The sequence below is a fragment of the Trichomycterus rosablanca genome, chromosome 23, assembly GCF_030014385.1.
Source record: "Trichomycterus rosablanca isolate fTriRos1 chromosome 23, fTriRos1.hap1, whole genome shotgun sequence".
In the NCBI taxonomy this organism is placed as follows: domain Eukaryota; kingdom Metazoa; phylum Chordata; class Actinopteri; order Siluriformes; family Trichomycteridae; genus Trichomycterus; species Trichomycterus rosablanca.
The window spans coordinates 1848459-1862495 of NC_086010.1; the positions used below are offsets into that span (position 1 = coordinate 1848459).

The window sequence follows — 14037 nt, forward strand, 5'->3', positions numbered from 1 at the left end:
TTACTCCAGGTGCTCTGGTTTCCTACCACAGTCCAAAGATGTGCAAGTGAGGTGAATGAGATTCAAAATTGTCCATGACTGTGTTTGATATAACCTTGTGAACTGATGAATCTTGTTTAATGAGTAACTACCGTTCCTGTCATGAATGTAACCAAAGTGTAAAACATGATGTTAAAATCCTGATAAACAAACAAAGCACATGGAACAGTAGTTCCCCACCAAGGTCAGAAAGAAAACCCAAACTGTCACCTAATGCTGAGAGAGAATTCAATTTATCCACAAAATTAGAACTAACCAAAGAACACCTGAAACACAGGTCATCTACAAAGCTAAAGCTACTGGGAAGTAAGTGACACTGTCCTGTGTCAAGCAAGCTTTTTAGTACAAACCCTATTTCCAAAAAAAGTTGGGACATTTTGTAAAATGCAATAAAATAAAAAAAGAATCTTGTTTGTTAATTCTGTCCATCATGATTTTAGCCTTTAGAATTCACCTGCTTATTGTGGAATGTTGTTTCCCCCGTCCCAACTTTTTTGAGTGTGTTGCAGGCATCAAATTCTAATTTTCTTATTTTTACAAAATACAATAAAGTTGATCAGTGAAAACATCGGAAATCTTTTCTTTCTACGTTTATCAGTTAAATAAAGATTCGAGGGATTGAACACATCACAGATTCTTCTTTTTACTGAGTTTTACAAAATGTCCCAACTATTTTGGAAATGAGGTTTGCAGATAATTATGGACTTTGAGGCTGCAATGCAAGAAAAAAACCTGCTCCTGCTTTCCCTCAGGAGCAGGAATGTAAAGCTTGCTCGGCTGGGTGCAGCCCATGTTCCGGCAGCTTCTAACCGAACACTGATCTGTTTTTTTTGGTGGTTCTTGGATCGCATCCGACCATTCAGACACATTTCCTCTAAACATAAAGTGACCCTTTGGGTTTTTACCCTTACGCTGGCGTAGAGACCACTGTTCCATGCACTCTGTGCTAACAGATAATTGACTAACGGCTGACATGTGGGTGTATGTAAACTTTTGACCAGGTAATAAAAGACACGGAGACTCACAAAGTTTGTGCAGTTGTTTTAAAGGTATAAATTTGCACATTATTTTTAAACTCAGTATCTGAAAATATACAACAACATTAAAAGATCAATCAAATCAATCCGCACATTTCATAGCATAATTAATCATAATTAATAAGAATAATTAATTAATAAGAATAATAACATCAATCATCATCAAAATTTCACCTTTGTCAGAAACACCTGAGGAAAGCAAAGAGAAGAATTAAATAAAATCAAGAATTATACATAAAAGGAATGAAGGGCGCACCACTGCTGAGATCTCGAGCTATCAACCAGCCTGGAATGCAGACATGATCGCCTGACGTCTGCCGGGTGTGTGGGGCCGAATGGATTCCTTATCACTGCTGCAGTTACGAACTGCGACCTCTGCAGGGCGCCCGGAGAGCAGCGCACAACTCTCCATACGCCATACTGATCTCTCTTGCAGGTGAAAAGAAGCGGTTGGCTACTGCCCATGTGTCGGAAGGGGTGTGTGTTAGGTACGGCCCTCCTCGGGAGGAGATACTGGGGAACTTAAATGCATAAATAGATTTAAAATAAAGATAGAAAAACTGAGGGAGATTAACAATACGGATCACTCACGATCACTCCATCACTTTATTTACAGCTCGTTCTTTCAGGCGATTAAAATAAATCTTTATTAAACTCTGGTGCTTTATTTAAACCACTTTTAATCACCAGGGACAGGGGTGTAACCTCTGGATAACCTCTGGATGGCACTGTTTTATCTCTGAATTAAAAATTTATAATAATAAAAGTAAAGAAGCAGAAAAAGAACAAGCAGGAATGTTAATAATGTCAGAAAACCTTTGGCCAAACGTTATGCTTTAAATAGTGATGGGCAATATGAATCAACTGAATCACTTGATTCATTTGAACGATTCATTAAAATAAACAAGAAGCTGTCAGTGAACTTTATTTGAATCCCTTGTCCCCACGCGATCCTGATTGGACAAGCGGTGAGTGAGTGAGCCTTGACTCAAAGTAAATCATACAGGATGTTAAGTTGGCTGATTATAGAGGTTTAAAATCAATTTGACTGATTCACTTCAAAGTCATTTACAGGAATGAATCGTCCCAGAATTCCCCATCACTAGAATCATCAAAAAAATGGTAGAAAATGGATGGAAACCAGAGAGGATAATGAACGCTGACAAGGTGTAACACAATTCTCTCTCTCTCAGAAGAGGCGGTGAAGCGCCAGTGCTAACGTCGCCCCGCAGATCCGGGTCTGATAGATACTCACTTTTTCCTCACGGAGGAAAGAAGGAAGGAAAGAAGGTGCTCGTGTCACAAGAAAATCATTCAGTTTTTGATTGTCCTCAGAATAAAAGTTCAGACAGTGTGTGAGGCGCGGTCGTTCCAGCCTGCAACACTCTCTGTGTGTGTGTGTGTGTGTGTGTGTGTGTGTGTGTGTGAGGGCGGATTATTGGCTGTGTGTTTGCTGTGAGTCCCGTGTGCTCGTGTGTTCCTGTAAGCAGCTCTTTCGGATGACGGGGAGTGGATGAGCCTCGGTGTTGAACACCCAGTCGTCCAGCGGGAGCAGGTCGTCGTCGGAGAACAGCAGGTACAGGTACCTACAATTCAATCATCAAGAATTCTAATTATATACATATATATATTTATTTATTTATTTTTTCCAAGACGAGGGTTTTAAACACAGAGGAACTTCGGTTTAACAGACTAAACATGCACATATGATCAACAGTAAAATGAACAAAGTCCACAGAGCTGCATGTTACTCACTTGAGTGTTTCGGACAGGAAGAAGCTCTGCTGCATGTTATCGTGACTGACGCTGGTGGTGTAAACGTCTCTGATCCCTGAATAACCTCCCTCCACGCGGCAGTATTTCTCCAGAGCCTGCAAAAACACCACAATCAAACTAACTAACATGCTAACTCGGCTAACAAAGCATTAAAGCTAGCAACCGGACGTCAGAATTACTGCTTAATACTCGGCTTACAACACAGTGGATTCATTATAAAATCTTATTACTATTATTATCTATATTATCTATACTTCCCCTCCCTCATTAGCTTTAGCACCAGGGTACCAGGGATTTTTACTGCTCTGCCCCAAACTTTCAACAATTAAAGAATTTAAATTTGATTTTAAAACTGATTTTAAAAAAGTTGCTTCCTAATTTTATTTGCTTTCTAAATGTAAATGTTTTATTACTGATTTTGTAATAATAAATTTGTAATAAAAGTATTACTATTATTATTATTTGTTTAAATTATTATTATTATTTGTTTAAATTATTATTATTATTTATATTATTTGTTTTAATTATTTTTATTATTATTTGTTTAAATTATTATTATTATTACAATTACTATTATTATTATTAATATTATTATTATGATGATTATTATTACAGTTATTATTATTATTAATATTATTATTACTATTATTATTATTATTATTTGTTTAAATTTTTTTATTATTATTAATATTAGTATTAGTCTAGTTATCTTTATTATTATTATTATTACTATTATTATTATTATAACAATTATTATTACTATTATTATTATTATTATCACAATTATTATTATTATTAATTATTATTATTAATAATCATTATTAATTATTATTATTATTACAATTATTATTGTTATTATTATTATTAATTATTATTATATTAATATTAATATTAATAATATTAGTATTAGTAGTCTACAGCTATCTTATTACTACTTTATTACGAAGCCGATCGTGCGTCTGTAAGTTCCGCTGATATATTCATATTTATATATATTTATATATTTGGCGTCCTCACCTCCACCGCCTCCCAGCCCCACTCTCTGTATTTGGGGTCGTGGGTGAGGCGCCACATGTACATGTAGCTCTCGATGACCTCCGGCCTCAGGATGTAGTAGCGTTCGGTCAGTCTGGTGGCCGTTGCCTCCTCGCCGCCGTCGAAGCGGAACGCCTCGGGTCCCAGCTTGGTGGCTGTTAACACACACACACACACACACACACACACACAATACCAAACTGATCAGGAAAATAGAACAAAACAGAGGGGCGTCGTTAACGCCTCATATTAAAAGACAAGTTGAATAGGCGAGTGTGAAGGATTTATTAGCTCAGATTTGTATAGTTACGAGCCCCCGCCGCCGCTCTCCCGTACTCACCGGTGCGACTGTACGACTCGTGGCAAGTGTTGGTGATCTCGGCCGCCAGATCCAGGTAGTGCTGCTTCTTCTCTGAGGGTCCGTCGTCCGCCCCGATGCCCACCATCCCGCCGGCGAAACACGCCAGGTGCCCCATCTTATGATCCAGGATGCCACCTCTCCATTCAGCCACGTAGGTCAGACCCCCTGTAGACTTCTGCACCAGGTTCGTCTCTATCGCCTGATCGGAGGAAGCAAACGCGCCGGGTTAGCATTCAGGAGACCGGGTTCGTGCTTTTGGTGTAGTGGACACATTGACTAAATGGTCAAAAGTATTTGGACGCCTGATGGTGAGCTTGTACAAACTGTATTAAAACAGAGCGACGTCTGTGTGATCGTTTCAGCTAAAACAACAGCTGCTCTTCTGGCTTTGAAGACTTTAAAGTATATCTGTGGGAATTTGTGCCCATTCATTCAAAAGGTGACAGTATTTGATGTTCTGGTTCATTTTTACAAATATTTCTTCTTTTTCTTTTTTTCTGTTCTTTTTACATTTTTGAAAAAGAATTTTTTTTTTATTATTATTTTTTTTTTTTTTACAAATTTTCTTTTTTTTCTGTTCTTTTTAAAACTCTTCGTTCTTTCTTCTGCTGTTTTTCTTTTCTTTTAAAAATATTTGTTCTTCCCTTTTCTTTTTAAAATAGTTCTTTATTTTTTAAATTTATTTTCTTTTAAAAATGATCTGTTCTTTTTAAATCTGTTTCTTTACAAAATATTTATTTTGCTGTTCTTTTTTATTTCAATTTTTTTTTTAATTTGTTCTTTTTTGTTCTTGTTAAGTCTTTGTTTTAACTTTGTAATGTACTAAAATTTTCTGAAAGAACAAAGGTTTAAAAATAACAGAAAAAAATTCGAAGTATGTCTGTGGGAATTTGTGCCCATTCAGTCAAAAGACGACAGTATTTGATGTTCTGGTTCATTTGTACAAATCTTTCTTCTTTTTCTTTCTTTCTGTTTGTTTAAATTTTTTTTTTTAACAAATTTTCTTTATTTTATTTTTTTTCTGTTCTTTTTAAAACTCTTCATTCTTTCTTATGCTTTTTTAAATCTTTGTTGTTTTTCTTTTCTTTTCAAAATATTTATTTCTTTGTTTTTTAATTTATTTTCTTTTAAAAATTATTTGTTCTTTCTTTTACTTTTCTTTTCAAAATATTTATTTTGTTGTTCTTTTTTATTTCTATTTTTTAAATCTTTGTTCTTTTTTGTTCTTTTTAAGTCTTTGTTTTTACTTTCCCTTTTCTTGTTAAAATATTTATTTATTTGTACTTTTTAAATGTACTAAATTTTTCTAAAAGAACAAAGGTTTAAAAATAACAGAAAAAACTTTGAAGTATGTCTGTGGGAATTTGTGCCGACAGTATGTTGATGTTTCGGTTCATTGCTTTGAACTGAGCTTTTCTTCTCGTCTTCACAGAGTTTGCTTTGAGAACAGTAGTACAGTCATGCTGGAACAGGGAAGGTCCTTCCCTAAACTATTGTTGCAAGGGCTGAAGCATTTCCTTGTTATATAGAGAGACCACAGTAAGTAGTGAAATGTCTGGGTTCTGGAGCTCCTCTTCCCCCGGCGCCGAGAATCCTGGTTTATCGCTTCAGCGTCTTTATGAGACGAGAACAGAGCCCCTCGCGATCGATATCGAACCGTCAGCGTTCATCTCCTGTTTCTCTTCTTCTCTCATCCTGCTCACGTCGAGTCGATCTGTATCAGGACCGACCGTCGCTGAGTAACAGGAAGTGGTTAGATACGATTCTGCAGGTAAAAACAAAAGCCCGATCAAACCCGACGAGAACAAAGACAGAATAAACGAGCCAGTCCAGATGCTTTCTGATTCCACGTCCTGATCCACCTGCACCAACTCAACAAGTAAGACTGAGATCAAATCAGTGCCACCGTCAATGAGCATCAGGACAAGCTTCATCTGTTCTTTCTTCTTTATACAGTTCTTTCTTCTTTTTGTTTCTGTTCTTTCAATTATTAAAAAAAATAATTCTTTTTTTCTGTTCTTTTAATTAATTTTTTTTTAACACATTTGGTCTTTTTTTCCCTTTCTTTTTACAAAGTCTTTGTTCTTTTTTCTGTTCTTTTAATAATTCTTTTTTAAACATAATCATTTAATAATAACATAATAATAATTTTTTGAACATATTTGAAATTTTTTTCCCATTCTTTTTTCAAATCTTTATTCTTTTTTGTTATTTTTCTTAAATCTGTGTTTTTTCTGATGTTCGTTTTACAAAGTATTTGTTCTTTTTTCAGTTTTTTTCTACACCTTAAAAAAATCTGTTCTTTTTTCTGTAGTTTTTTCTGTTTTCTTTTCAAAATATTTGTTTTCTTTTTTAATATTTTGTTTTTCTTTTTAATCTTTTTTCTGTTTTTTTTTTATCTTTGTTCTATTTTTTTACCGGTCAGAAAAACGGAACAGAAACAAGAACAGAACAGAAAAAAAACATGGAAAAGAACAATAATATAAAAATAAAACAATTAAAATGTTAAAATGAAAAAAGGAAGTAATATTTTAAGAACAGGAACAAAGGGACTCGGAGGGCAGTAGTTTCTCCTTCTGTCCGTCACCCCCCCCCCCCTTCCTCCTTCCCGTACCTCCAGAGCGCTGTAGTACATCCTCTTGGCCTCGGCGTCCGTCTTGTCTGACATCAGGTAGGATTTGATCAGGTACTCGTAGAAACTGTCACCCAGACCTCCGAGAGAGACGTGATCTGAGAGGAGAGGAGAGAGGATCAGAGCTCACTTCCATACTGAACCAGTAACAGAAACCACTGCTGAACTGGGACCTGCTGGGAGTCAGTGCGCAGGTTTCACCACTGGGGGCGCAAGAGGACCAAAAATATTTATCTTCACCCACCACATACCAGCTTCTCTTAGCATTTAATGGTATTATTTTAGTGATGGACGGACAGAGGAGGTGACCAGGTGTACATGGCAACAGACAGGCTACAGTCAGTACTTGAATACCCACCTGGTGCATTGATATAGTAGGTGTGTCTTATAAAATAGTCAATGAATGAATGTACAATATAGATAGGAGCTCACTAGGTTTTCAGACAGACCCTGTACGGCCAAAAGTATTTGGACGCCTAATTATTTGGGCCACATCCACAACTAACAGGATTATCAAATCTTCCAATTAAAGGGGACTTTTTTTTAAATGCTCTGACCTCCTGACCTCAACAATACTGAACACCTTTGAGATGAATTGGAACAATGCTTGGCAGCCAGGTCTCCTCATCCATCAGTGGTTGACCTCTTTTTTTGACAAAATGAGCATCAGGAGAAGCTTCATGTTATTTTTTTGTTTCTTTATTTTTTAAATAATTCTTGTTCTTTTTTCTGTTCTTTTAATATTTTTTTTAATAATTCGTTTTAATTAAAAAAAAAAAAATTCTTGTTCTTTTTTTGTTCTTTTAATTTTTAAAAAATAATTCTTGTTCTTTTTTCTGTTCTTTATTAATACCCTATTAATGGTTTTGGAGTGGGATGTCCAACAAACTCATGATCAGGCGTCCACATACTTTTGAATTTTGGCTGTAAAGGGTAAAGCAATGTGATTTAGAGCACACACACACACACAACGCGCGGTTAAACGTGAGGGCGTGAGCTATCCCCCCGCCCTGCCGCCCCCTCGTTCTGTCCTTATCAGGGAGCCATTCATTAGCCGCTCGTCTCCGGCTACAATTATCCTCGGCTAATTGTCGCCGGCCCCGATTACAGACGCCGCCGCCGCGTGGCCGTCATTTCACAGGTGATTCTAAAAGATTCAATTTTCTGAGGTAATGAGATTTATTGTCGTTTTAATAACTTTCCGCCGCGACGATGACGACCGGCGCCACGCTCACGATAAAGGACTGAAAGGAAACGAGTCCGAGAACGATCGGGTCGGTTACACTGCCGCTCAGGAGGTTTAAACGCTTCCATTATACCAACATAACCATACAGCAACGAAACGCTAACTAATAAACGTCAATAGATGCACTGAAGCTCACGTGGACAATATATGGTCAAAAGTATTGGGACACCCTTTTAAATTTTAGAATTCATATGTTTCCACCACAACAGGTGCTAACAGGTGTACTAAATCAGGAAAGGACGTGATGTGCTTCCGACTTTGCAGCAACAGTTTAGGGAAGGCCCTGCCTGCACTCTCTTCATCTCTCTACTACACTCTGCATTTCCTTTCACCACACACATATATAGAGATATATCCAACTCCCAGATTGTATTTCACATCCAGTGCTGACCGAAGAGGGCCACTTCTTTTCACCCGGACCAGACGGGTTGATATAGAGATCCGTATTGCGCACAGAGAGTCGCGCACCGATCTCTATTATCCCCCTTCGATGTCTGTGCAGCGCCATCGATCAGCCAGCAGAGGTCGTAATTGCAGCTGTTATGAGGAATCCCGCTGACCCGGCCTCCCACCAACAGACGAGCCAATCATTGTCTGGATAGGCGCCTCGCCGGATGATAGCACAGCTGAGATTTTAACTTGTGAGCACCCCAACTGTTTAAACCCGCCCACTTTCATCACCTCAACTCCTACATCACAAATGACTTGCTAATAATTTATGTAATAATTAATGATTATTAGGGGGATTAGATTATTAAGAATACTCACGTTGTACCCAGTTCCCACTGACGGGACTCAGGAAGTTTGGATAAAGTCCCTGCGGCTTCTCGATCTTATCCAGCAGCTTTCGGATGTTCATCACCTGTAAGAACACACACATAACTGGATTCAGAGCCTCCAAGTGCAAATATTTACCCCAAAAAAGGGGCAATCGCTAATAAACGGAGTGAACAAAATAACAGAAACAAAGTTACAAATAAACAACGTGAAAACATCAGCAGGCCGCGACGGTGAGAGAGGACAGAACAGGGACGGTGCAGAAATGAGAGCTGGAGGCCGCTCCGGAAAAATAGAACCCCGACCGCACCAATTGGAGCTGTCTAAAGGTAACGGGACATGCATTATGGGTGGGGTTCGCTTCGAACAAGGGATGTCACGCTGCCTCTGGGGCAGTCTATTATCTCTTTTGATGAGAGGTTCCATCTTGAGGCCCTAAATCTCGCAACATGGGGTGAGTTTCCTCCCAGAAAGCTAAGGAATGCTGCCCAGGGGGGCCCAGCATTACAGCTTCAGAGAAATGAAACCAAGCTGGCAAGCATGAGAGAGAGAAAACTTTCACCTGGAGCGGAATAACCCTCGGTAAGTCTGACATCAATCATCTGCACCTCCATGCTCCCTCTGCTGGCCAACTGTGGCAGTGCAGAAGGGCACAACTCGAGCAGACTCACTGCCAAAATCATTCAGCAGTCGCCACGTTACAGGTTCATGTTATAATATTAAATGCACCAGGATGCAAAGTTTCCTCTACTGTTTTTAACATTTTCCCTAATTTTCCTCCCAATTTAGTCATATCCTACTGACTAACACTCATGACTAACACACCTCTTCTCCTCACCTGCATCAGACGAGTTCATATGGAGATCAGTATCGCGCACGGAGAGTCAAGCACTGATCTCTATTATCCTCCGTCTCTGTGCAGCACCATCGATCAGCCAGCAGGGGTCGTAACTGCAGCAGTTATATCTCATGCATTCAAAAAGTCAGCTCTGAAACGGTAGTGTGTTTTACCGCTAATGTTGATCATGTATTCCGTTCTTTGTCATTTCTCTCTCTGTGATTGGCCGTTCCTAATCACCAGGACTTGCCCGCTCATCAAGTGCCACGAGCATCCGTGACGGCCGACAAACCAACAGCGGTGACCAATTACGGGAGGATTTAAGCTTATCGCTCGGCTTTAACGACGAGGCTCAGGATGAGAGGGATTCGTGTCCCCGGGGCTCCTGAAATCCGGAGTGTTTGTTTTTAATTAAGTTCCGCGACTTTACCGGCGCTCGACTGGGTAACCGGGCGGGGGGTGGTTGGTTGGCGCGAGTACTTTCGGCATATTAGATAAACATGTTCATTTTCAATCCAGTTTGCTGCGTGTACAACAATAAAGGGGGTAAAAACGTGTAAACAAGAAAACAAGAAATTATAAAGGGTTCACAAACTTTTGCAACTCCAGTACATACACACTGTGTGGACAAAAGTATCTGGACGCCCCTTTTAATTATTAATTACGGAATTCATGTGTTTCAGCCACAGAAATCGCTAACACGTTAGTAAGTAAGCAGTTATATAAAGGGAAATTACATGCTTCCAGCTTTGCAGGAACAGTTTAGGGATGGACCTTGCATAAAGGAATGAACCGGAACATTATTTAAATTTTCAGCATTTAGCGGACGCTTTTGTCCAAAGCGACTTACAGTATACAGTCTAAGCAGTTTAGTGTTAAGGGCCTTGCTCAAGGGCCCAACAGTGGGAACCTGGCAGTTGTGGGGTTTGAACCAGCAACCTTATGCTTACTAGTCCACTTGTAAACAGTTGTAACTTAGTGGTTAGGGTACTGGACTAGTAACTAAAAGGTTGCTGGTTTAAGCTCCACCACTGCCAGGTTGTCACTGTTGGGCCCTTGAGCGAGGCCCCTAACCTTCCATAGCATAGACTGTACACTGTCACAGTACTGTGAGTCACTTTGGATAATGTAAATGTAGTCCAGGACCTTACCGCTAGGCTACAACCGTACAAAAAATCTTTTGACTGAACGGGCACAAATCCCCACAGACGTACTTCAAATTCTTGTTCTAGCTGAAAAGATCACACTATGGGGGTTGCTCTGTTTTAATACAGTTTGTTTTTGAACACAGTCAGGCGTCCGAATACTTTAGTCCACACTTTAGTCCATCACTGACCTTCTCGGTGAAGACGGGATTCCCGGAGAGCTCGGTCAGGTGGACGAACTCCAGATGCAGCGTCCCGAACTCGGCCAGTATGCTGCTCCCGGCCGACGCCCAGCCCCAGTTCCAACTGGTGCCGCTGAAACAGAGAGGAAAACATTTGTAGCATTAAGCGGACGCTTACAGTTGTGACAGTGTACGATCTAAGCAATTGAGAATTAAGGACCTTGCTCAGGGGCCCAACAGGAGCAACCTGGCAGTGGTGGGGCTTGAACCGACGACCCTCTGATTACCAGTCCGGTACCTTGCCCTACAAGCACGGTGAGCGAGCATCGGCGCCCACGCCGCGTGCACTCCTTGGCAGGCTGCAACCATGGCAACCGGCCCACCGCGCGACGCAGGTAAGGAGCCGCGCTGACGCTCGCAGCCATGGCAACCAGAGACGGGAAACAAAGAGGAACGTGATCTCGGTGGTCCTGCACCAGAGATGAGAGATGTACGGATGTGAGGGGGGGGACGGGGGGGACATGATCTCAGACTCAAACTCCACACAGAAAGGACCCGGACCGCTCTACCTGGGAATCGAACCCAGGACCTTCCTACTGTGAGGCAACAGTGCATCCCACTGAGCCACCTAGCAGGAACTCTTCCAGTTTGAATCTCTGCACTGATACCGGTCAGCTGGGCGCCCCCTAGTGGGCACGATCAGCAGTGCAGACAGTCTGCTGGGTGGGAAAAGACGGGACAAAAAAGTGGGCGGAGTCTTCGAGGCTGTGTAAGGACCCTGGTTTGTAGCCCGAGGTGCCTGTACAGAAGTGGAGATCAGCGTGTGACTCTCCCTGCGCGAGACCGACCTCACGCGCTGATCCACCAAAGTACGGGCGAATAAGAAGGGTGCATGAGTCGGAGGAAGGGCGTGTCAGGAGAATTTACCCTCCTCGTACACTATTGAGGTCTCCAGCAGAGGAAGAGGAACCGGCTACGACTAAACTGAGAAAAAAAAGGAATGATTATGATCAGCCAGCCGCGTTCGCTCCACCGAGCTCGATCCGGCCTTTATTTACAAACCGTCAGAGCTCGGCGAGCTCGGTTCCGCCGGGCCGTTAGTGCCCGCAGGAAGCACAATATGAGAGCGAGCGAAGGCGCGAGAGTAAATTCACGCATTCGCTGTTTTTTATTCTCTCATTGTGAGAGAGGCCTGCTCGGATCAGCTCAGCTCGCCTCTGAGAGCAGAATCGATAGCGCTGACGTCCGGGGAGGAGAGAGAGAGCCGGCAAAAAACTTCTGTCTTACACCATCCATCTGAAAACGTTACGAACACCGAGAAAAACAAACCAGAAGGGGGCTTAATAACCTCCACGACTGACTGTTCATCAGATAAACCAGACTGAGCCTGAGCGAGTGAGAGCCGGATTAGATTTCTGACGTGCTGCTGTGTGAACGTCAGACTGTCAGATCGACTGACGCATGTTCTCAAACATCTTCACCGACTTCCTGTTCATTTCACAATAGAATATAAAACACTTCTGCTGATCATTAATAATAAAGAGGCCGACCAACTGATACTGTCCCATCATTATCATTATTATTTATCACTATTATTATTATTATTATTTATTATTATTTATTATTATTATTTGTTATTTATTATTATAATTATTATTTATTATTATTATTATTTGTTACTATTATTTATTATTATTATTTTCATAATTATTATTATTCATTATTATTATTTATTATTATCATTATTATTATTAAGGTTACTATTATTAATATCATTTATTATTATTATTATTTATTATTATTATTATTAATATTAGTATTACTATTATTATCATTATCATTATCATCATTATTATGATTATTATTTATAGGTTTTATTATTATTAATAAATATCATTATTATATTTATTTTTGCTATTTAAATTATTATTATACATATTAATTATTATTTTTTGAAATGATTATTATTACTATTCAAAATATTATCATGTAAATTGTTATTATTATAATTATTATAATTATTATTATTTGAAATTAATTAATAATTAATTAGTACTACTTATTATTTTATTTATTATTGTTAATTTAAATAATCATAATTAAAATTATTATTAATACATTTAATTATTTTTATTATTTAAAATTATTATTACACTGTTATAATATTACTATTTATTGTAATTATGAATATTTTAACATTATTATTATTAATAATAAATATCTCTATTACAATTATTATCACTATTTATTATTATTATTAATATTATTTATTATTGTTCTTTTAAATGATTAGTATTATTACTGCTATTGTATACTATTGTTATTAATATTCATTATTATTATTATAATTATTATTATTATTATAATAATCACAAAATCCTGCTATTGTATTAGTGATGTGTGGACTGTTTATATCCACTGTTTACACACACACACACACACACACACACACAGGTAATATCCTCCAGAAGCCAGTTCTTAAGAGTGTTTGAGTTAATCCTCACTAATCTTGTGTAAATGCTGAAGATTCTCGTCTCATTGTGATCGTGAGGAGTTCTAATCTGACGAGGATTAGATCTGAGTACAGACTGAATACAGACTGAATTAATACTTTCACGTGTTTATTATCTTCATTCTGACTGGTTCAGTGCTGAAGCTACAGTCAGAGCTTTACGTGCACTGGTCAGGGACGAGTATATAATGCAACCAAAAATTTATCTGTAATTTCTTTACACAGCAGTGATTATTATTAACAGCATTACTGTTTTAATATTACTTTAATATTATTAATATTACTATTGAATAAATAAATAACAGGTGAGGTAAAGTGAGGATTAATGAGTGACAGGTGTCTCGGGCGTGGCACTCACCTGCCCAGGTTAATGACTCCTCTCGGGATGCCAGTCGGGGTGCTGAACGCTGGCAGCAGTTTCTCACCCAGTTCCAACACCTTCTGCTTAAAGACCTGA

General features: G+C 39.0%; 1 protein-coding gene across 5 annotated transcripts in view; it reads right to left on the minus strand.

The window, feature by feature from the left end:
* Nucleotides 1–1065: 1065 nt before the first annotated feature.
* Nucleotides 1066–14037, minus strand: part of LOC134300934 (mannosyl-oligosaccharide 1,2-alpha-mannosidase IA) — a 123894-nt gene continuing 110922 nt past the window's right edge. For all 5 annotated transcript variants that reach the window (XM_062985408.1, XM_062985412.1, XM_062985411.1 and 2 more), the window contains 8 exons: nucleotides 13939–14033; nucleotides 11078–11201; nucleotides 8895–8988; nucleotides 6863–6978; nucleotides 4228–4447; nucleotides 3870–4042; nucleotides 2832–2947; nucleotides 1066–2662 (listed from right to left, as the gene is read on the minus strand). In XM_062985408.1, coding sequence (XP_062841478.1) covers nucleotides 2512–2662; nucleotides 2832–2947; nucleotides 3870–4042; nucleotides 4228–4447; nucleotides 6863–6978; nucleotides 8895–8988; nucleotides 11078–11201; nucleotides 13939–14033 — 1089 coding nt within the window. In that variant the 3' untranslated portion in view covers nucleotides 1066–2511. The remainder of the gene's footprint in view (nucleotides 2663–2831; nucleotides 2948–3869; nucleotides 4043–4227; nucleotides 4448–6862; nucleotides 6979–8894; nucleotides 8989–11077; nucleotides 11202–13938; nucleotides 14034–14037) is intronic.